This window comes from Mobula birostris, chromosome 8, assembly GCF_030028105.1.
Source record: "Mobula birostris isolate sMobBir1 chromosome 8, sMobBir1.hap1, whole genome shotgun sequence".
NCBI classification, from domain to species: domain Eukaryota; kingdom Metazoa; phylum Chordata; class Chondrichthyes; order Myliobatiformes; family Myliobatidae; genus Mobula; species Mobula birostris.
The window spans coordinates 170,422,233-170,445,856 of record NC_092377.1 but is presented as its reverse complement, the minus strand read 5'-3'; the positions used below and the strand labels follow the sequence as shown (position 1 = coordinate 170,445,856).

At 44.0% G+C, this 23,624-nt stretch overlaps 1 protein-coding gene across 4 annotated transcripts in view; it reads right to left on the bottom strand.

The window, feature by feature from the left end:
• Positions 1 to 23,624, bottom strand: part of gmcl1 (germ cell-less, spermatogenesis associated) — a 197,581-nt gene that overhangs the window by 83,128 nt on the left and 90,829 nt on the right. For all 4 annotated transcript variants that reach the window (XM_072266824.1, XM_072266826.1, XM_072266828.1 and 1 more), the window contains exon 9: positions 1,559 to 1,699. In XM_072266824.1, coding sequence (XP_072122925.1) covers positions 1,559 to 1,699 — 141 coding nt within the window. The remainder of the gene's footprint in view (positions 1 to 1,558; positions 1,700 to 23,624) is intronic.

Genomic DNA, 23,624 nt, shown 5'->3' with positions numbered 1-23,624 from the left:
ATAGAACCAAGAGCTGGACAGTTGATTGGCAAAGGAGATATGAGAGAATGATGGGACAGGATGCCAAGGGAGAAAGAAAAAGGGGGGGGGAGCCCAGAGGATGGGCAAGGGGTAAATGGTGAGAGGGACAGAGGGAGAAAAAGGAGAGAGAGGAAACAACATATAATTGTCCGTAACTTCCACCACCTCCAACGGGATCCCACTACTAAGCACATCTTTCCCTCCCACCCTCTCTCTACTTTCTACAGGGATCACTCCCTACGCGACTTCCTTGTCCATTTGTACCCCCCATTCCTCCCAGCACTTATCCTTGCAAGTGGAACAAGTGCTACACATGCCCTTACACTTCCTCCCTCACTACCATTCAGGGCCCCAGACAGTCCTTCCAGGTGAGGCGACACTTCACCTGTGAGTCGGCTGGGGTGATATACTGCGTCCGGTGCTCCCAATGCGGCCTTCTATATATTGGTGAGACCCGATGCAGACTGGGAGACTGTTTCGCTGAACACCTACACTCTGTCCGCCAGAGAAAGCAGTGGCCACACATTTTAATTCCACATCCCATTCCCATTCTGCTATGTCTATCCACAGCTTCCTCTACTGTACAGATGAAGCCACACTCAGGTTGGAGGAACAACACCTTATATTCCGTCTGGGTAGCCTCCAACCTGATGGCATGAACATTGACTTCTCAAACTTCCGCTAATGCCCCACCTACCCCTTGTACTCCATCCGTTATTTATTTATATACACACATTCTTTTTCGCTCTCTCCTTTTTCTCCCTCTGTCCTTCTCACTATACTCCTTGCCCATCCTCTGGGCTTCCCCTCCTCCCACTTTTCTTTCTCCCTCGGCCTCCTGTCCCATGATTCTCTCATATCCCTTTTGCCAATCAACTGTCCAGCTCTTGGCTCCATCCCCCGTCTTCTCCTATCATTTTGGATCTCCCCCTCCCCCTCTCAAATCTCTTACTAGCTCTTCCTTCAGTTAGTCCTGACGAAGGGACTTGGCCCAAAACATCATCTGCACCTCTTGCTAGAGATGCTGCCTGGCCTGCTGCATTCACCAGCAATTTTTATGTGTGTTGAAAGAAACATACAAGAGGTTTTATTCACTCATCAGCACCAGGATGTTACTAGTGTACAAAGCCATGTGAGAACAATTTACAGACAGAGCATTTACACCATTGTTCTTGGCAGTATTTTGACAGAAGAACTAGATTTATAGTGGTGTCCACTTCAATAGCACTACAGTACAGAGTCAGTGCACTGATCTAACAAACCATCAGAAAGTTTCTGGGTAAAAGTTGGCTTGTTTCTCTAGCTAGATACATTCAATGGAGTACAGATACAGAACATAAATCATTCGTACAAAACCAACTGCAGTCATTAATAGTCATTTCTATAAACATAAACATATTAACATTTTCTAAATGTAAACTCCAGGCATACCGGTTGAGAAAACTACTTAAATGTTTCTATTCTGGTCAGTGCTAAGGTGACAAATGTCTTCAGATAGAAACTAAGAGGATCATGTTATGTAAACAACACTACTCACCTGAAGAGATAATCATGTCCCGCTCAATAATTTTAGCAGATGTCAGGTCGTTGATGATGTATTGCAGCCGGATGTGAGAAAACACTTTTGCAAACTTTTGTCCTTGTTCTGTGTCCAGGAAGCTGTTGTAATTGCAGTTTTCTTTGTGAAAGAATAAATCAATCTGTTATTTCATACAAAATGTTAAATCACAGTTACAACATATTCCTCATTTGGTCCAAGCCTCTGTTAATTTTGGATCAGAATGTGAGTGTAAATCTAGAGAATATTTTTATTTATTTACAGATATAGTGCCTTCCACCTTACTCAGCCGTGCCGCCCAGCAACTCACCTATTTAACCTCAGCCTAATCACAGGACAATTTACAATGACCAATTAACCTACTGAACAGTACGTCTTTGGATTGCGGACGTTGGAATTGAACTCCGAACTTTGACGCCCCAAGCTATATCGTCATTTCTGTGATGATATTATATTTTCTACCATGTTACCATATATCCATTTATATTAAACCTTTAATATAACTAACATTTTCCAAGTGCTTCACAGCAGTACTTTCATATAAAAATACCACATATATGCATAGATGCAGGCAAATAACAAAAACTGGTCAAAAGAAGAGAATCTTAAAGAAGAGGGAGGTATAGGGGCAAAGAAACTTAAGACGGGGATGTAAGAGCCTTGGGCTCAGGCATCTGAAGGAATGGACCCACCCCCACTCCCGCAGTGGAGGAGCAATTAAATTTCGACATGGGCAAGAAACACAAATGGAGGAATATGAATATCTTGGAGGTTAATGGAGTTTGTGAAAAAGGAGTGGGGTGGAATAAATGTAACTTGAGAATCAATGAACTTCAGCATAGCTTCCCCACGTATGGAGCTACTCTACTATTAGACACGTATAGCCTCTCTTTAGGCTACAGGTGATAGGTAGTATGAGGAGAATTAACTCATATCATAAAAATGTAGCTTAAGTAAAATAAAATTAGGTGCAATCAGTGCTTGTGTTGAAGTCACTATCTATAGGGATACCACCTCTTTCTATGTGATTTCCATTCAATTATATTGGTAGTAATTTTCATTATTTTCAGCTGTGACTCATTGGGTAATGCTCTTGTTTCTAAATCAAAGGATTATGGATCCATAGCCCATTACAGATTTTCAAATATAAAGCACCAGACTGACATTTCCCAAATGGGTACTGATGCAGCACTACATTATTTAAGCTGCCAAATTTCACCTGTTTTTTTTTACTGAATGTCAAAACTTAAATGGCTCTGACACATCACTCTTTGGTGGATGGGAAAGGAAAAGGAAGTTTGGTAATTAAAGATGGTTACCAGTAAATGGGGAAGAGTTAAGTAAATTCAGTGGGATGCAACGATTGAGTAAATTCCAGTGTATGAGAAAGTGTATGAGAGTTGGCACTGTGAATTTACTAACACAAGAGATTCTACAGATGCTAGATCACCATATAATTCTAGTGAGTCCATTTCATACTCTTTCTCTTGCACAGAAGAACAACATATAGTTACCTTCCCTCTTGCTTGCTTTACCTATGGTTACCTGTGAATAACTTCCAATCATTCAGCGCTCTTTGGCGTTGACACAGCCGTTGGCCTATGGATTTTCAGCACGATTATTAAAAATGCCAACAGGACCAGTTAGGTTATTTGGTGCTCTTGAGATCATTGGGTAATTAGACACTTGGCAAAGGCCAATAAAAAGAGGCTCGGTTTAAGCAGAGCAGCCATTATGGGAGTGGCCATTGTGGTAATAGTACAGAATTAGAATGGCTTGAAACTTTGGCAAGGGGAGTCAGAAGTTAAAGAAGCTTTCTGGTAAGTTTCCTTTCATCTTTGCATGGTAGTATAGTGAGTATGGGTCTTGGATTAATAGTGTGTTCTTCATGTCAGATGTGGGAACATTGGGAGATCTCCAGTCTCCCTGATAACTAATCCTCACAAACAGAAACTGCAGCTGGATGACTTTTGGCTCATATGGGAGAATGAGGAGATGATAGATAGGAGCCACAGGAAGTCATTCACCCCTAAGTTGCAGGAGGCGGCTAGCTGGGGAATTGTCAGGAGAGCAAAGGAGAATCAACAGATAGTGCAGAGTACCCCTGTGGCTGTTGCCCTCAATAACAGGTATGTCACTTTGGATACTTTTGGGGGGAGGGAACCAACCTGTCAGGGAAAAGCCAGAGTGACCAGGTCTTTGGCACTGACTCTGGCTCTGTGGCTCAGAAGGGAAAGGGGGAGATTGAAGAGAAGTGCAGTAGTGATAGGGGATTCAATAGCTAGGGGAGAAGACAGGAGATTCTGTGAACATGAATGAGACACTCAGGTGGCATACTGACTCTCAAGTACCATGGTTAAGGGCATCTCAGATCATATCCACAGCATTCTAAAAAGAAGGGCCAGCTAGAAGCCATGGTATATATTGTATCCAATGACATTGGTAGGAAAAGGGATGAGGATCTGAATACAGAATAGAGGGAGCTAGGGAGGAAGCTGAAAAACAGGACCTCAACAGGTAGTAATCTCTGGATTGCTGCCTGTGCCAAGTTGCAGTGAAGGTAAGAATAACAGGATTTGGCACATGAATGTGTAGTTGAAAAATTGCTGCAGAGGGCAAGGGTTCTGATTTGTGGATAATTAGGGTCTCTTCTGGGAAGGGTATGGCCTGTACAAAAATAGGACGGGTTGCACCTGAACTCAAGGGGGACCAATATCCTTGTCCTTGTGGGCAGGTTTGCTGGAACTGCTGGGGAAGGGTTTAAACTAGTTTGGCAGGGAGATGAGAACCTGAGTGACAGGTCAGAAATTGGGGCAGTTGGTTTACAAGTAGATGTAATGTGTGGTGAGACTGAGGAAGTAAGGATCAGACAATCTCTATAGAGGATACAAGGAAGCCAGGAAGGAGCTGAAGAATGGAGTTAGGAGAGCTAGATGGGGGCATAAGGCAGCCTTGGTGAGTAGGATTAATGAAAACCCAAGACTTTCTACATGAACAGTATGTGAGGAACAAGAGAATGACTACAGTGAGAGTAGGACTGATCAAGGATAGAAGAGGAAATGTGTCTGGAGTCAGAAGAGGTGGGGGGAGGGTGCTCTTAATGAATACCTTCCTTCAGCAGTGAGAGAGACCTTGACATTTGTAAGGTCAGGATAAAACAGGTTCATATACTAGAACATGTTGATAGAACATTTGAAAAACATCAGTCCCCAGTGCCGTACAGGTACACCCCAGGAAGTGAGGGCAGAGACTGCTGTGCCTTTGGGATGATCTTCAGAACTAGAATCAGGTTTATCATCACCGGCATGTGACGTGAAATTTGTTCACTTAGCAGCAGCAGTTCAATGCAATACATAATCTAGCAGAGAAAAAAATAATAATAATAAATTTTTAAAATAATAATAAATAAGCAAATCAATTATGGTATATGTATATTGAATAGAATTAGAAAAAATGTGCAAAAACAGAAACACTATATATTTTTAAAAAAAAAAAAATAAAAATAATTGAGATGGTGTCTAAAGATTCAATGTCCATTTAGGAATTGGATGGCAGAGGGGAAGAAGCTGTTCCTGAATCGCTGAGTGTGCGCCTTCAGGCTTCTGTATCTCCTGCCTGATGGTGAGAGTGAGAAAAGGGCATGCCCTGGGTGCTGGAGGTCCTTAATAACGGATGCTGCCTTTCTGAGACACTGCCCCCTGAAGATGTCCTGGGTACTTTGTAAGCTAGTACCCAAGATGGAGCTGATTAGATTTACAACCTTCTGCAGCTTCTTTCGCTCCTGGACAGCAGTCTCTCCATACCAGACAGTGAGGCAGCCTGTCAGAATGCTCTCCACGGTACAACTATAGAAGTTTCTGAGGGTTATTTGTTGACATACTAAATCTCTTCAAGCTCCTAATGAAGTATAGCTGCTGTCCTGCCTTCTTTATAACTACATCGATATGTTGGGACCAGGTTAGATCCTCAGAGATCTTGATCACCCAGGAACTTGAAGCTGCTCACTCTCTCCACTTCTGATCCCCCTATGAGGATTGGTATGTGTTCCTTCGTCTTACCCTTCCTGAAGTTCACAATCAGCTCTCTCCTCTTACTGACATTGAGAGCCAGGTTGCTGCTGCGGCATCACTCCGATAGTAGGCATATCTCACTCCTGTACGCCCTTATCGTCACCACCTGAGATTCTACCAACAATGGTTGTATCGTCAGCAAATTTATAGATGGTATTTGAGCTATGCCTAGTCACACAGTCATCTGTATAGAGAGAGTAGAGCAGTGGGCTAAGCACACACCCCTGAGGTGTGCCAGTGTTGATTTTCAGCGAGGAGGATATGCTAACACCAATCCTCACAGATTGTGGTCTTCTGGTTAGAAAGTTGAGGATCCAATTGCAAAGGGAGGTACAGAGGCCCAGGTTCTGCAACTTCTCAATCAGAATTGTGGGAATGATGGTATTAAATGCTGAGTTTTAGTCGATGAACAGCAACATGACGTAGGTGTTTGTGTTGTCCAGGTGGTCTAAAGCCGTGTGGAGAGTGATATTGACCTATTGTGGTGATAGGCAAATTGCAATGGGTCCAAGTCCTTGCTGAGGCAGGAATTCCGTCTAGTCATGACCAACCTCTCAAAGCATTTCATCACTGTCAATATGAGTGCTACCAGGCGATAGTCATTAAGGTAGCCCACATTATTCTTCTTAGGCACTGGTATTATTGTTGCCTTTTTGAATGAAGTGGGAACTTCCACCCGAAGCAGTAAGAGGTTGAAAATATCCTTGAGTACTTCCGCTAGTTGGTTGATACAGATTTTCAGAGTCTTACCAGATACTCCATCAGGACCTAAACCTTGAGAGGGTTCACTCTCTTTAAAGACAGCCTAACATTGACCTCTGTGACAGAGGTCACAGGGTCATTCGGTGCAGCAGTGATCTTCACACCTGTAGTTGTGTTCTCCCTTTCAAAGTGTGCATAGAAGGTGTTGAGTTCATCTGGTAGTGAAGCATCGCTGCCATTCATGCTACTGGGTTTTGCTTTGTAGGAAGTAATGTCTTGCAGACTCTGCCAGAGTTGCTGTGCATCCAATGTCACCTTCAACCTTGTTCGGAATTGTCTCTTCGCCCTTGAAGTAGCCCTCTGCAAATCATACCTGGTTTTCTGGTATAAGCCTCATCACTGGCCACAGGTGTGGTGCTAGAAGACTGGAGGGTGGTGAATACTATTCCGTTAAGAAAGTATAGGGATAACACTGGGAAATAAAGACCAGCGAGTCTTTCTTCAGTCGTGGGCAAGTTATTGGAGAAAATTTTTAGAGATAGGATTTACGAGCATTTGGAAAAACAGTCTGATTAAGGATAGTCAGCATAGCTTTGTAAGGGGCAAATCATGCCTCACGAGTCTGAATGAATTCTTTGAGGATGTGGCAAAATGCATTTAAAGGTAGAGCACTGGATATGGCGTACATGGATTTTAGTTAGACGCATGATAAGGTTCCATGGTAGACACATTCAGAAAGCTATGAGGCATAGGATCCAGGCAAACTTGGCTGTTTGAATTCATAATTGACTTGAGAGGGTAATAGCAAATGGAGAGCATTCTACCTGGAGGTCAATGAGCAGTGTAACTGCAGGGATCTTTTCTGGGACCCCTGCTCTTTGTGATATTTTTTTTTTATAAATGACTTTGATTAGGAAATGGATTAATTAGTTTGCAAATGACATGAAGATTGGTGGAGTTGTGGATACCGTTGAAGATTGTCGTAGATTATAATGGGGCATTGAAAGAATGCAGAACTGGTCTGAGAAGAGACAGTTGGATTTGAACCTGGAAAAGTATGAAGTGCAAGGTCCAATTTGAAGGCAGACTACAGGGTTAATGGTATGATTTTTGGCAGTGTGAAAGAACAGGGGGATCTTGGGATCCACATCCATAGATCCCTCAAAGCTGCAAACAAGTTGATTGGGTTGTTAAGAATTCACATGTTGTGTTGGCTTTCATTAGTTGAGGGATTGAGTTCAAGAGCCACGAGTCATGGAGATGAACAACAAAGAAACAGACCCTTCAGCCAAACTAGTCCATGCTAAAACTATTTAATCTGCCTACTCCCATTGACCTGCACCGGGATCATACCCCTCCATATCCCTATCCATGTACCTACCAAAACTTCTCTTAAATGTTCAAATTGATCCCACATGGACCACTTGTGCTGGTAGCTCATTCCACACTCTCATGACCTTTGAGTGAAGAGGTTTCCTATCGTGTTCCCCTTAAACATCTCACCTTTCACCCTTAACCCATGACCTATGGTTGTAGTCCCACTCAACCTCACTGCAAAATACCTGTGTGCATTTACCCTATCTATACTCCTCATAATTTTGTATATCTCTATCAATTCTCCTCTCAATTTTCTATATTTTAAAGAATACAGTCACAACCTATTAAATCTTTCCTTATAACTCAGGTCTTCCAGACCCAACAATATTCTTGTAAATTTTTTTCTGCAATCAACCTTGTTTAATTCTTTCCTATAGGAAGCTGACCAAAACTGTACACAATACTCCAAATTAACACCTTATTCAATTTCAACACATCTCATTTTCTATACTCAGTACAATGATTTATGAAGGCCAATGTGCCAAAAGCTTTCTTTACAATGCTACCTACCTGTGACACCACTTTCAACAAATTTTACACCTGTATTCCTAGATCCCTTTGTTCTACTACACCCCACTTGTTTGCATTAAGTTTCATCTGGCATTTTTCAGCCAATTTTTCCAGCTGATGCAGATCCCTCTGCAAGTCATGATAGCCTTCCTTATTGTCCACTGCACCTCCAATCTTGGTGATATCTGCAAATTTGCTGATCCAGTTAACCACATTACCATCTAGATCATTGATATAGATGACAAACAACAATGGACCCAGCACTGACCCCAGCGGCACACCATTGGCCTCCAGAGAAACAACCATCTACTACCATTCTCTTGCTTCTCCCATGAAGCCAACGTCTAATCCAATTTACCACCTCCCATGCGAGACTTTGTCAAATGCCTTAAAGTCCACGTAGAGAACCTATACTGCCTTGCTTTCCGTCGCGTCCGAGGGAACACCTTGTTAGGCCCTGGGGATTTACTCACTCTGATTTGCCTCAGGGTAGCAAACACCACCTCCTCTGTAATCTGTACAGGGTCCATGAATTTGATTCCACTTTGCCTCACTTCTACAAACTCTGTATCCATTTCCTGAGCAAACACAGATGCAGAGAATGCATTTAAGATCTCCCCATCTGTTTTGACTCCACACATGGATTACCATTTTGGCTTTCCAGAGAACCAGTTTTGCTCCTTGCAATCCTTTTGCTCTTAACATATCTGTAGAATCCCTTAGGATTCTCCTTCACCTTGACAGCTAGGGCAACTTCATGCCTTCTATTAGCCCTCTTGATTTCTTTCTTAACTGTTCTCTGGCATTTCATATACTTCATAAGCACCTTATTTGTTCTCACCTGTCTATACCTGCTATACACCTCCCTTTTTCTCTTAACCAGGGCTTCAATATATCTTGAAAATCAAGATTCCCTACACTTTTTATCTTTATTTTTTTTATTCTGACAGGTACATAGAAGCATTGTACTCTCAAAATTTCATTTCTGAAGGCTTCCCACTTTCCAAGTACACCTTTGCCATAAAACAGCTTATCCCAATCTACACTTGCCAGATCATTTCTGATAGAATCCAAATTGGCTTTTCTGCAGTTTAAAATCTCAACCCGTGAACCAGACCTATCTCTTTACATATTTACTCTGAACTAATGGCATTGTGATCACTGGATGCAATGTGTTCTCCTACACAAACACTGTCACCTGCTCTGTCTCATTTCCTAACAGCAGATCCAGTATCACACGCTCTCTCATTGGGACTTCTACGTACTGATGAAGGAAACTTTCCTGAACACGTTCGACAAACTCTATCCCATCTAGTCCTTTTACAGTATGGGATTCCCAGTCAATATGTGGAAAGTTAAAATCACCTGCTACAATAACTTTATATTTCTTACAACAGTGGGTGATCCCTTTACAAATTTGATCCTTTAAATCCCTCACACTGTTGGGTGATCTGTAATACAGCCCCATTAATGTGGTCATAGTTTTCTTATTTCTCAGATCCACCCAACTTGCTTCGAGTTAAATTCTCCAGTCTGTCCTGATGGAGCAGTGCCTTGACATTTAACGACTAGTAATGCCACCCTTCTTCCTTTATTTACTCCCACTCTGTCATATCTAACCCCAGAATATTGAGATGCCAATCCCGTACCTCCTGCAGCCAAGTCTCACTAATGGCTACAATATCATAATTCCAGATGTTGATTCATACCTTGAGCTAATCTGCCTTTTCTGATACTTCTTGCATTGAAATGTACACAGTTCGGACACCTGTCACGCCATGCTCTCTCTTTTGATTTCTGACTTTATATGAGGACTTACCAACATCTGCCTCCACAACCTCTCCACTAACTGTTCTGGCACTCTGGTTGCCATCCCCCTCCAGCTCTAGTTTAAACCCTACCGTGCAGTATTAAGACCAGAAGACACAGGAGCAGAATTAGGCCATCCCTCTCCCGCATTGGAAAAGAAAGAAGGGAGTGGATGGAGAAAACACCAGAAGCTGGAGAAATCAAGGTTCAAGCCATCAGGTTGGAGGCTACACAGATGGAATATGAGGTGTTGCTCCTCCAATCTGATTGTGTCCTTTTAAGTGGCAGTAGAGGAAGCCATGGACCAACATGTTGGAATGGGAATAGGCAGTGGAAATAAAATGGTTGGCCAATGGGAAATTCTGTCTGTTGCAGGTGGAGCAAAAGTTCTCAGGGCCAGGTAATTGAAATGTTGCAGATATCGTTGAGAAGGGACTGAACCGAGGGGGATAAAATGGAGTCGAGGTATGGAGGCAGAGGCTCAGTGGGGCAGGAGCAGGCAGAAACAATGGATAAGAGGTAGAACCAAACAGTGCAGGGTAAGGGAACTATCAGTGGAGGGGAGATCTCCAGTCGATGAGGTTGGTGACAGGGCTGGAGACAATGGCCTGATGCTGCTGTGTGCTGTCTTTTTCAAAGGGTAAGTGAGAGGAGGTATCCGAGTTGCTGCCTGGCCTCAGCAAGGTAAAGGTCAGTCTGCAAGACTTCAAAAGTACCCCCTTTGTCTGCCAGCTTGATGGTGAAGTAGGGATTAGTGCAGGATTTACTGACTCGACAGGCTTTCATATATACTTAGTGGCCACTTTATTTAGAACCTCCTGTATCTACTAAAGTGGTCACTTCCTGTGCGTTCATGGTACAGGTATTCTATTGCTGTAGCCCATCCACTTCAAGGTTTGTTCAGAGATGTTCTTCTGCACTCCACTGTAATGCGTGGTTATTTGAGTTACTGTCACCTTCATGTCATTTTCAACTAGTCTTACCATTCTCCTGACCTCTCTCATTAACAAAGATTCTTGTCCACAGAACTGCTGCTCACTGGACATGTTTTGTTTCTCACATCATTCTCTAAACTCTAGAGTCTGTTGTGTGTGAAAATGCTAGATGATCAGCAGTTTCTGAGATACTGAAACAACCCTGCCTGGCACCAACAATCATTCCATGATGAAAGTCACTCAGATCATATTTCATGCTCATTCTGATGTTTCACCTTATCAATAATTAAACCTCTTGACCATGTTTGCATGCTTTTCTGCATTGAGTTGCTGCCACATGATTGCCTGATTAGATACTTGCATTAACAAGCAGGTGTACAGGTGTATCTAATAGTTTGGCCACTAAATGTACTTTTCATTTTACAATGGGCAAGTAGTTCTTTCAGCCATCAGAAAATAAGGTATTCAAATTATATACAGACAGGAAGAATGTGACAGTGTACATAGTTTCTGGGCTCTCTGGAGGTTAAAACCTGAGGACATCGTAGCATCCATTATTAAGGACCTCCAGCATCCAGGGCATGCTCTTTTCTCACTGTTACCATCAGGCTGGAGATACAGAAGCCTGAAGGCACACACTCAGCGATTCAGGACAGCTTCTTCCCCACTGCCATCCAATTCCTAAATGGACATCGAACCTTTGGACACTACCTCACTTTTTAAAAAAATATACAGTATTTCTGTTTTTGCACATTTTTAAAAAATCTACTCTATATGTAACACACATCAAAGTTGCTGGTGAACGCAGCAGGCCAGGCAGCATCTGTAGGAAGAGGTGCAGTCGACGTTTCAGTCAGGACGAAGGGTCTCGGCCTGAAACATCGACTGCACCTCTTCCTACAGATGCTGCCTGGCCTGCTGAGTTCACCAGCAACTTTGATGTGTGTTGCTTGAATTTCCAGCATCTGCAGAATTCCTGTTGTTTGCGTACTCAATATATGTAATTGATTTACTTGTTTATTATGTTTTATTTTATTTATTATTTCTTTCTCTCTCTGCTAGCCATCTGGACACAAGCTGGGGTCTGATCAGCCCCGGCTGGGTCACCTGGAGGAGGTTGTGTGATGTTGAAAGACCCGAAACACCCGATGATTCCAGGAACATCACTGAAGATGTGTCCAGAAGCATCAATAGATGTATGTACACAGTCTCTCTCTGCTAGATTACGTATTGCATTGAACTGCTGCTGCTAAGTTAACAAACTTCACATCACATGTCAGTGATAATAAACCTGATTCTGATCCTGATTCCAAATAGGTAATTCAAATGTCAAAGGAAAACAAATGGTCTGCCTGCTGTTGTAAGAAGTCTGCTTACCTTCAACGGGCTTGAGCAGCAATAAAAACACCTTTCCCATATGGCAAGTACATTAGCTTCTGCTGCATGTTCCTGTCTTCATTGCACAGAAATAGCAAGACCATTTAATGATGAATGCATCTTTTCCAAATCACAAAATGATATAAAGTCCTTTTTTTTTTCCATAAGTATTTTAAAACAAACAGAATTATGGTCATTGCTCCCCCACTGACACACTACCCACTTGCACAGCCTCACAAAGAGGAGGTCAAGCAAAGCCCTTCCTTTAGTAGTGCCATTGGTATATTGCTTCAGAAAACATAACAGCTTCTGCCCAATATAATCCATTAGCATTATAGCAGTTCCTGTCAATAAAGGACAGATAAAAAGCAGCTACCATTTCTGCTTCTACCTGATGTACAGGGACATCTTAGAATCAGAATCAGGTTTATTATCACCAGCATGTGTCGTGAAATTTGTGAACTTAGCAGCAGCAGAACAATGCAATACATGATAATATAGAAAGAAGGAATAAATAAATAAGTATACTCAGACTCCACTTAATGCTTGAGGATGCTTCCTTGGAGATAGTGTTACGCAGGGTAAATCAGCGCTATGTGGGGTCATTATAATATTACATAAATGTACGTGTGCCTGATTTTAAAAAAAATACGATATACTATTTTATGTATACACTGTAATTTGTGGAGTAACAAATACACAAATAGGCCTAACCTAGGCAGCAGCAGCGGAGGGAAGCAGGTGGTTGGTACATTTTAGAGGAGGGACCAGTCCTCCTCTGACTTTGGCTTCTCCTTCAAGTAAGCATTGACTGCCTTTTAAGTTTCCTCTCATGAAGCAGTTCTCCGTAGCAGGAGATCATGTTGAGAACACCTCTCTTTGCCTTTCTACTTCACTCCCAGTCAGGGTCATTATTGATGAACTGGTCCATGATCTATGCGATCATGGTGATGCTAGCGCTGAGGATTTTTGTGGTGAGGTTTCTTACAGGTGTTTCCTCTTCCCTATCTGTGTCCTCAGATTCTCCTGGGGTGCATTGCTCTATCAATTCTGGAAGCTCTTTGTTATTAATGCACTCACCATGAGAATGTTCAACACTGCCATCATTAACATCCTCTAATCCCACTTCACTGACTAGTTCAACGATGCCTTGGATGGCTGATTCTGCCTGAAGTCCTTGGAGTTTCAAATCCATGCTAATGCTTTTCCTAGACATCATACATATACTACACTCACAGGCTGTTTTCCAGACATATTGGGTGGAAAAAAAAATGCAATAAATTGGGGAGGGAGCAAGAATGTTTACACACACAGGGAGGCAGAGTGTGAACTAATACATGATTGGCTGTGTGTGGCTCAGAGTCTATGTAAAGCACTCCCATTGGTCGATTGAATGTTTACTCTAATGGCATTGTAACGAATCAGTGCTATGCAGGGTAGCATTTTGTGTCCTCAGTGCAAATCATACATACATATAAATGTGTATGTGTATATATACAAACATATATTCTCTATCTTTTATGAAAGACCTACATTAGTACCTGTTTTCGCTAACCGAAAGAAATCCGACGAGGATTTTTGCTCTTATGAGAAAAAGGCAAAAGGCGAAAATAGCGTTCAGTGTTTGTTTTGCAGTGAGCCATTATCAAGGCAGTGCACACCCCGAGCAGCGAGAGTGGCGCCGCCAAGCGCCTTCCCCGGGAACTACACTCAGCATCAAGCCGCCATAGCTTAGAAACATGTCTGTGAGCCTCTGTGTTTTATCTCGATTTATTTTGTGCATCCGTTAGCAAGATATGTCCTAAGGTGTCAGAAAAGCCTAAGACAGCTCGTAAGGGTGTTACATCTAGTGTAAAACTGGACATAATTAAGTGTTTCGATCGTGGTGAACGAAATAAAGACATTATGCATCCAGTAATGGCTGAAAATGCTTGTTCATATCTGTACGTCGTTCCAAAACAACAGATATAACTCTGGGCAAATTTTCTTAGTACTGGATATAACGACAGATGTAACTCTGGAAAATCCTTTTCCAGCAGATTCCTGTCCCTTAGACACTGTGCCTCATTCCCTTCCGCCATTAGTGCCTATCTCTGTGAAGTAAGGACCGAGAAACGGCGGCAGGGCCTGCTTTAAACTTGTGCACACAGGCGGCCCAGGGCATAGGGTCGCTCTCTACTGGACCAAAGCAGCAGTTGAGTTCGGCAGCCCCCTGGGTGTCTGAGCAGCCCTCTTTAGGATCGCCCTGCTCACCTCCATGAAGGAAGGGGCTGGAAAAGGTACCTCAAACATAGTCTGCTTCACTTCACCCTGGCCAGCTTACCGCGGCTGGTGGGGATCCCTCACAGCGGTCGACCTACAACAGTGAAGAAGAAAGTGATGGTGCTCAACCTTGGCACATGGAACGTGAGAACTCTGCAAGATAACATCAAGGCAGACAGACCAGAGAGAAGAACTGCACTGGTTGCAAAAGAGCTAGCTCGCTACAACGTGGACATAGCAGCTCTCAGCGAAACGCGCCTGGCTGACAAGGGCCAGCTGACAGAACGTAGTGGTGGATACACGTTCTTCTGGAGCGGTCGCAGCAGCGCTGAACGACGAGAAGCAGGCGTAGGATTTGCCATCAATTCTAACCTCGCCCGTAAACTCACCAAGCACCCAGAGAGCATCAACGACCGCCTGATGACACTTCAGCTCCCACTTGCAAACAAGAAGAGTGCTACGCTGATTAGTGCCTACGCTCCCACCATGACCAACCCAGATGACATTAAAGACAGGTTCTATGAAGAACTCGATGCCCTCATTTCAGCAATCCCACAGTCAGGGAAGCTCATTGTTCTCGGGGACTTCAATGCCAGAGTAGGGACAGACTACCAAACCTGGGAAGGGATCATTGGAAGACACGGCACTGGCAAGTGTAACAGCAATGGCCTTCTGCTCCTCCTCAAGACATGTGCCACACACGACCTTGTCATCACCAACACCCTGTTCCGCTTACCCACCAGTAAGAAGACATCATGGATGCACCCACGCTCGAAGCACTGGCATCTGATTGACTACATCATCACCAGGAAGAGGGACAGGATGGATGTCAGAGTGACAAGAGCCATGTGTGGTGCTGACTGCTGGACCGACCACTGCCTCATTGTGTCAAGGTCCAGGCTTCGCATTCTGCCCATGAGAAGACCCCAAGGGTAGAAGACTGCAAAGAGGCTGAATGTCTCCAAGCTGAAAAGCAGCTGGGTTGCAGAAGAATTCGTCAATGACCTTGAAGGCAGACTGCCAGACACACCACAGGATGACGGGACCAGCATTGAGGAACAGTGGACGGCCTTCAGAGACGCTGTCTACACTACTGCCCTCGAACATCTCGGACCAGCAACCCAAAGAAACCAAGACTGGTTCGATGAGAATGATGAAGAAATACAGGCACTACTAATGGAGAAACATCAACATCACAGAGCGCATCAGAACGACCCCACGTTGCTAGCCAAGAAAGATGCCTTTACCAACGCAAGAAGAAAGGTGCAGAAAAAACTTTGCAAGATGCAGGACAGCTGGTTCAGCAAGAAGGCGGATGAAATCCAGGGCTATGCAGACAGCCACGACATAGAAGCGCTTCTAAGATGCACTTAAGGCTGTATACGGACCCCAGTCCTCCGGCTCTTCACACCACCTCAACGCAAATGAGACTTAGCTGCTGACAGAGAAGAAGCAGATTCTGGATCGGTGGGCTGAGCACTTTAACAATGTCCTTAACTGCCCTGCCGACAACAACGACGATGAGGCCATTGTCTGCCTGCCCCAGGTAGAGATCAACAAGAACCTCGACACCCTCCCCACAGTAGATGAAGTCAGGAAGGCAGTGAAGCAACTCTCCTGTGGCAAAGCGCCAGGACCTGATGCAATCCCTGCTGAGATATATAAAGCAGGAGGCCCTGCCATGATGCAAAAGCTGACTGTACTCTTCCAGTCCATGTGGAAAGAGAGACAGGTCCCGCAACAGCTGAAAGATGCCAGCATAGTCCACATCTACAAGAGGAAAGGCAACCGCCAGTCTTGCGACAACCACCGAGGCATCTCCCGCTTGTCCATTGCGGGGAAGATTCTGGCCCGTGTCCTGCTCAACTGCCTTCTCCAACATCTTGAGCAAGGTCTGCTCCCAGAAAGAAAGTGCGGCTTCCGTGCTGAATGTGGGACCGCAGACATGATTTTTGCTGCGCGCCAACTCCAGGAAGAATGCCAGGAGCAACACAGCGACCTCTTCGTGACCTTTGTCGATCTAACCAAGGCTTTCGATACGGTCAGCAGAGAAGGCTTGTGGAAGATCATGGAGAAGTTTGGCTGCCCCAGCAAGTTCATCACAATCGTCCGGCAGTTCCACGACGGTATGATGGTGAAAGTTCTGGATGACGGCGACGAGTCGGAGGCCTTCCCAGTGACAAATGGCGTCAAACAAGGCTGCGTTCTTGCCCCGACTCTGTTCAGTATGGTATTCTCTGCCATGCTGACAGATGCCTTCCGTAACTACGAAGGAGGAATCCACGTCAGGTACAGGACTGACAGCAGGTTGTTCAACCTTAGGCGCCTGCAGGCAGTTACAAAGGTGCGAGAGACTGTTATCAGAGACTTCTTGTTTGCTGATGACTGCGCACTCAACGCCAGCACAGAGCAGGAGATGCAGCGTGAAATGGACTGCTTCTCACAAGCCTGCGACAACTTCGGTCTCACTATCAGCACCAAAAAGACTGAAGTTATGTACCAGCCTGCCCCAGGAAAGCCATACCAGGAGCCGCACATCACGGTGAAGGGCCAGAACCTCCAGGCAGTCCACAACTTCACCTACCTGGGCAGCATACTCTCTCGTACAGTGAACATAGACGCTGAGGTCAACAACAGGATTGCCAAAGCCAGCGCCGCCTTTGGGAGACTCCGTGAGAACGTCTGGGAGCGGAGAGGACTCAGCCTTACCACCAAGCTGAAGGTCTACTGTGCAGTGGTCCTTACCACCCTCCTTTACGCCAGCGAGACCTGGACTGTCTACAGCAGACACGCCAAACAGCTCAACCACTTTCACCTGAGCTATCTCCGCAGACTCCTCCACATCAGGTGGCAGGAGAAAGTCCCCGACACGGAAATCCTGGAATGAGCTGGGCTCTGCAGCGTCTACACCCTCCTGCTGAAAGCCCAAGCCAGGTGGGCTGGACATGTGGTCAGAATGCCAGACAGCCGATTGCCTAAGCAGCTGCTGTACGAAGAACTGTGTCAGGGCAAGCGCTCAGTCGGGGGGGGCGGAAGAAACGTTACAAAGACTGCCTCAAAGCGTCCCTCAAAGGCCTGGGTGTCGACATCAACACATGGGAGACGCTTGCCCTTGACCGTCCAGCTTGGCGCAGCAAGATCACCACAGGAGCCCGTGCAGCTGAAGTCAGGCGCATCATCGAGGCACAACGAAAGCATGCTGTGCGCAAGGCCTGAGCAGCATCCACTGCCACGACAGCACCCAGCCACTTGTGTCCCACATGTGGGCGAGCCTTCAGGGCCCAGATTGGCCTCATCAGTCACCTCCGGACCCACAGCCACCAGTCTCCCATTTGACTTTGAAGCCATGGTCATCTTCAACTACGAAGGACTAACAACAACAACAACAACCCCGAGAAAGACAACCATGACAGTGAAGCCTTGCGTGGGCAGGTGTGTGCGCGAGCCAACTTTTTTTCTACAAATCAGTTTTTGGCTAAGTCTTCCCAATTCTGGTAAGTGAAATTACACTGTACATATTTATTTCTACTTTATATAGGCTGTGTATTTATCATATCATTCCTGCTTTTACTATATGTTAGTGTTATTTTAGGTTTTATGTGCTATTTGGTATAAATTGGTAGGTTATGTTTTGGGTCTGGGAACGCTCAAAACATTTTTCCCTTATAAATTAATGGTAATTGTTTCTTCGCTTTACGCCATTTCAGCTTACGAAAAGTTTCATAGGAACGCTCTACTTTTGGATTATAATATAATTATTATATATATTAATTAGTTAGGTTAAAAATAGTGGAAAACAGATATAATTTATAAAAAAAAGCTCCCTGAAACAGGCAACACAAGTGGACAGAATGGTAAAGAAGGCATGTGACATTCATGGTTCAGCAGCTGAAAGCTGTACTGTACTTTGTTCAGGATACATTGGAGTTCCTGTGCGATCTGATCACTGTATTATGTGGAGGCTTTGGAGAGAATGAAGAAAAGTTTCAGCTAATTGCTGTCTGGATTCAAAAATATTAGCTATAACGAGAGGTTAGACAAACTAATTCTTCTGTCTAGAGCATCACAAACTCAAGGGAGACCCTATAGAAGTTTCAAAAATTGAGAGGCATAGATAGAGCAGATAGTCAGTTATTTTTCCCCAATGTAGAAATGCCAATAGTAGGGAACATAGCTTTAAGGTGAGAGGAGAAATTTTGAAGATGTGCAGGGCTCAGATGTTCTGATTTAAGGTGGTGCTGGTGAAGCCTAGCGAATACTTGATGGTGTCCAATGAAACATAGAAAACAAATAAATACTTCATTATTCACATTTTTGTCATACACTATCGCTGCAAACAGTGGCCTGTGGATTCCCTGTTGGAGTAGAGCTGAATTGCCCGTATGACCTAGCATTATTGCAGTGTGGGCTGGGGTCTCAATGGGGCAGAATGTCCAGTCCGGACTTGCTGGAGCGGACTTGGAGGCAATTTGACGCGGCAGAGCCAAGGCGAGGAAAGATCCGAGGTTTGATTGATTTTAGAGGGGAGCTGAATCGGAAAGGTCAGATACCAGCCGAATCAAGATGGCAGAGCCCAAGCCCAAGGGTGTATTGAAATGGCAGAGCCGATTCCGAGAGCGAAGAACAATCTGAGGTTTGGATAATTTAAGCACTGGGCCAGATTAAAATGGTCAGGCTGTCACAGTCAGAAGCAAGAGACTGGCCAGTTCGGTTCACTGCTCCACAGGGTTTGCTTGTCTCTGCGATAGACTGAGCCTGTGGCCTGCAACTAGTGGATTTCTGGATTGGCATCACAGTGATGCCGGACGTTGTGAACTTCAGTTCTGAATGTTGTTTGCTTGTTTCATTGTCTGCACATTTTTTTTTTTTTTTTGTTATGCACACTGGGTGTTTGACAGTCTTTTATTTTTAATGGGTTCTATTGGGGTTCTTTGTTTCATGGCTGCCTGTAAGGAGATGAATCTCAAGGTTCAAAGTACATTTACTATCAAAATAATACGTTATGTAACCTTGAGATTTGTCTCCTCACAGGCACCCACAAAACAAAAGAACATAAGGAATAGGAGCAAGAGTAGGCCACTGGCCCATCATGCCTGCTCCACTATTCAATAAGATCATGGCTGATCTGGCCATGGATTCATCTCCACCTACCTGCCTTTTCCCCATAACCCTTAATTCCCCCTACTATGCAAAGATCTATCCAACCACATCTTAAACATATTTACTGGGGTAGCCTCCACTGCTTCATTGGACAGAGAATTCCACAGATTCACCACTCTCTGGGAAAAGCAGTTCCTCCTCATCTCTGTCCTAAATCTACTCCCCCGAATTTTCAGTCTATGTCGCCTGGTTCTAATCTCACCTACCAGCGGAAACAACTTTCCTGCCTCTATCTTATCTATCCCTTTCATAATTTTATATGTTTCTAAAAGATCTCCTCTCATTCCTCTGAATTCCAGCAAGTACTGTCCCGGGCAACTCAATTTCTCCTCATAGTCTAACCCCCTCATCTCTGGAATCAACCTGGTTAATCTCCTCTGCACAGCCTCTGAATCCAGAATATCCTTCCTCAAGTAAGGAGACCAGAACTGTACACAGTACTCCAGGTGCGGCCTCACCAGTGCCCTGTACAGTTGCAGCATAACCTGCCTTCTCTTAAATTCAACCCCTCCAGCAATGAAGGCCAACATACCATTTGCCGCCTTGATAGCCTGCTGCACCTGCAAACTAACCTTTTGTGATTCATGAACAAGCACTCCCAAGTCTCTCTGCACAAAAGCATGCTGCAATTTTTTAAACTATGTAAATAATGATCTGCTCTTTCATTTTTCCTTCCAAAGTGGATGACCCCGCATTTACAAACATTCGATTTCATCTGCCAGACCCTTGCCCACTCACATAACCTATCTACATCTCTCTGCAGACTCTCCGTATCTTCTGCACAATTTGCTTTTCCACTCAATTTACTATCATCAGCAAACTTAGATACACTACACTCGGTCCCCTCTTCCAGATCGTTAATGTATATCGTGAACAGTTGCGGGCCCAGCACCGACCCCTGCGGCACACGGCTCACCACTGATTGCCAACCAGAGTAACACCCATGCGTCTCACTCTCTGCTTTCTATCAGTTAGCCAATCCTCTGTCCATGCTAATACATCACCCCCAACTCTATGGATCATTATATTATGGATAAGTCTTTTACGTGGCATTTTATCGAACGCCTTATGGAAATCTAAGTAAATAACGTCCATCTGTTCCCCTCTATCCACTGCACTCGTTATATCCTCAAAGAATCCTCAAAAGAAACCATTAAAAAAAGACTGTCAATCACCTAATGAGCAGAGACAGAAGAAAACATATCATACAAACAATAAAAGTATGCAAACAGCTTCGGAACTGAAGTTTTATGAAAGGCACAAAGCCATGCATCACTGCAGCTGGAGCATGCCACAGCCTCTGCTCAGTGTGCAACTGAGTAAATGTTGCAGAGCAGCGACCGGCCCAGCCTCTGGTCATGACACCCTGACCTTTTATATCTGCCCCAGCTTTTAAATTGTTCAAACACTGGGGTTATTCCTCACTCAGACCACTCTAGGGCTGGAACCCTGCTGCCTAATCTGACCCTTCCAATTCTTAAATCAATCAGACATCGAGACTTTCTTCGTTGTATAAAGTACACATACTTTGACAACAAAATGTACTTTGAACTTTTTTTTAAAAAAACAGAATCTTGGGTGCCTTGAATATAAGACCATAAGACATAGGAGCAGAATTAGGCCATCTGGCCTATTGAGTCTGCTCCGTTATTCAATCTTGGCTGATCCTTTTTTTTCCCCTCCCACCTCAGCCCCAGTTCCGGGCCATCTCCCCCCCCCCCCATAACCTTTGACGCCATGTCCAATCAAGAACCTATCAATCTCTGCCTTAAATACACCCAACGACCTAGCCTCCACAGCTGCACGTGGCAACAAATTCCACAAATTTACCACCCTTTGGCTAAAGAAAATTCTCCGTTTTGAAAGGGACCCCTCTATCCAGAGGCTGTGCCCTCTTGTCCAAGGCTCTCCCACCATGAGAAACATCCTTTCCACATCTACTCTGTCTAGCCCTTTCAATATTCGAAGGGTTTCAAGGAGATCCCCCCCCCCTCATCCTTCCGATTCCAGTGAGTACAGACCCAGAACCATCAAATGTTCCTCGTATAATAACCCTTTCATCACTGGAATCAGCCTAGTGAACCTCCTGTGGACCCTCTCCAATGCCAAAACATCTTTTCTAATATGAGGGGCCCAAAACTGTTCACAGTACTCAAGGTGAGGACTCACCAGTGCCTTAAAGCCTCAGCATCACATCCCTGCTCTTGTATTCTAGACCTCTTGAAATGAATGCTAACATGGCATTTGCCTTTCTCGCCATCGACTCCACCTGCAAGTTAACCTTCAGATTGTCCTGCACAAGGACTTCCAAGTCCCTTTGCATCTCAGATTTTTGGATTCTCTCCCAGTTTAGAAAATAGTCCACACATTTATTTCTACTACCAAAGTGCGTGACCATGCATTTTCCAACGTTGTATTTCATTTGCCACTTTGTTGCCTATTCTCCTAATGTGTCTAAGTCCTTCTCATCCTGTCTGTTTCCTCAACACTACCAGCTCCTCCACCAATCTTCGTATCATCTGCAAAGTTGGCAACAAAGTCATCTATTCCATCATCTAAATCATTTATATACAGCATAAAAAGTGGTCCAAACACCGACCCCTGTGGATCACAGTGAAATATGAATAATGGTGGAAGCAGACACAACAATGACATTTAGGAAGCATTTACATGGGCATGTCAATATGCATGCAATGGAAGGATATGGATTATGTGCTGGCAGATAAGTTTAATTTAATTTGTAATCATGGTCAGCACAGATATTGCAGGCTGAAGGTTCTATTGCAAACCAATTATGCCTACATATTTCTGATCTTCATAATCATTTGCTCCTCTAATTCATGACCCTGTACCCTAGAATACTGAGCTGCCAGTCCCGTTTCTGAAATACTTCATGTACCTATCCATACCCTGAGTTCATCTGCCTTACCTGACAAACTTGTTGCATTAAAATAACTGCACTTTATTCTATTAGCCCTTCCTTATTCCTTGTTCTGTGCCTACTTGTTCTACCTACCGAATTTGTTTATTGTAATTTCTACATTTGCTTCAACTTTCTCATTTGCGTCACTACTACTTTGGATCCCACCCTCCTGTCAGATAAGTTTAAGTCCTTCAGAGTAGTTGTAGAGTCATTGAGCAATTAGGCACGGTTACAGGTGCATTGGCCCAACAGGTCCATGCTCAGCACAGTGCTCACCTAACTAGTCCCAAGTTCCTGTATTTAGCCCATATCCCTCAAAGCCCCTCCCCTCCATGTATCATGTAAATAATTCTAAAAATTATTCTATCTATGTGCCTCAACCACTTCCTGTGGCAGCTCATTCCAGCAACTCACTACCCTCTGTGTGTAAACGTTGCCTCTCAGGTCCTTCTTAAATCATTCGCCTCTCACCCTAAACATAGCCCCCTAGCCTGGAGAAAAGGTTATTACCATAAACCATATTTATGCCTCTCATAATTTTAAAGATTTATATAAGGTCACACCTTATTCTCATACATTCCAAGGAATGAAGAGCTAGTCTGGAGAACCTATCCCTCTAGACCTGGCATATCCTTGTAAATCTTTTTTGTATTACTTCCACTATAACCACACCTTTCCTGAAACAGGGTGACCAAAACTGTACACAGAACCCCAAGTACGAGCCACACCAGTGACTTAAGCAACTGCAATATAATCAGAGTTCAAAGTAAACTTATAATCAAGGTAGATGCACCTTATGGCTGTTAGCATAAACTATCTTAAAATTCATTTTCTTAAAGGCATTTACAGTAAAAAAAAATATAATAGAACTTACAAAAAATTATATAAACGAGGGCTGACAAACAACCAATGACCATAAC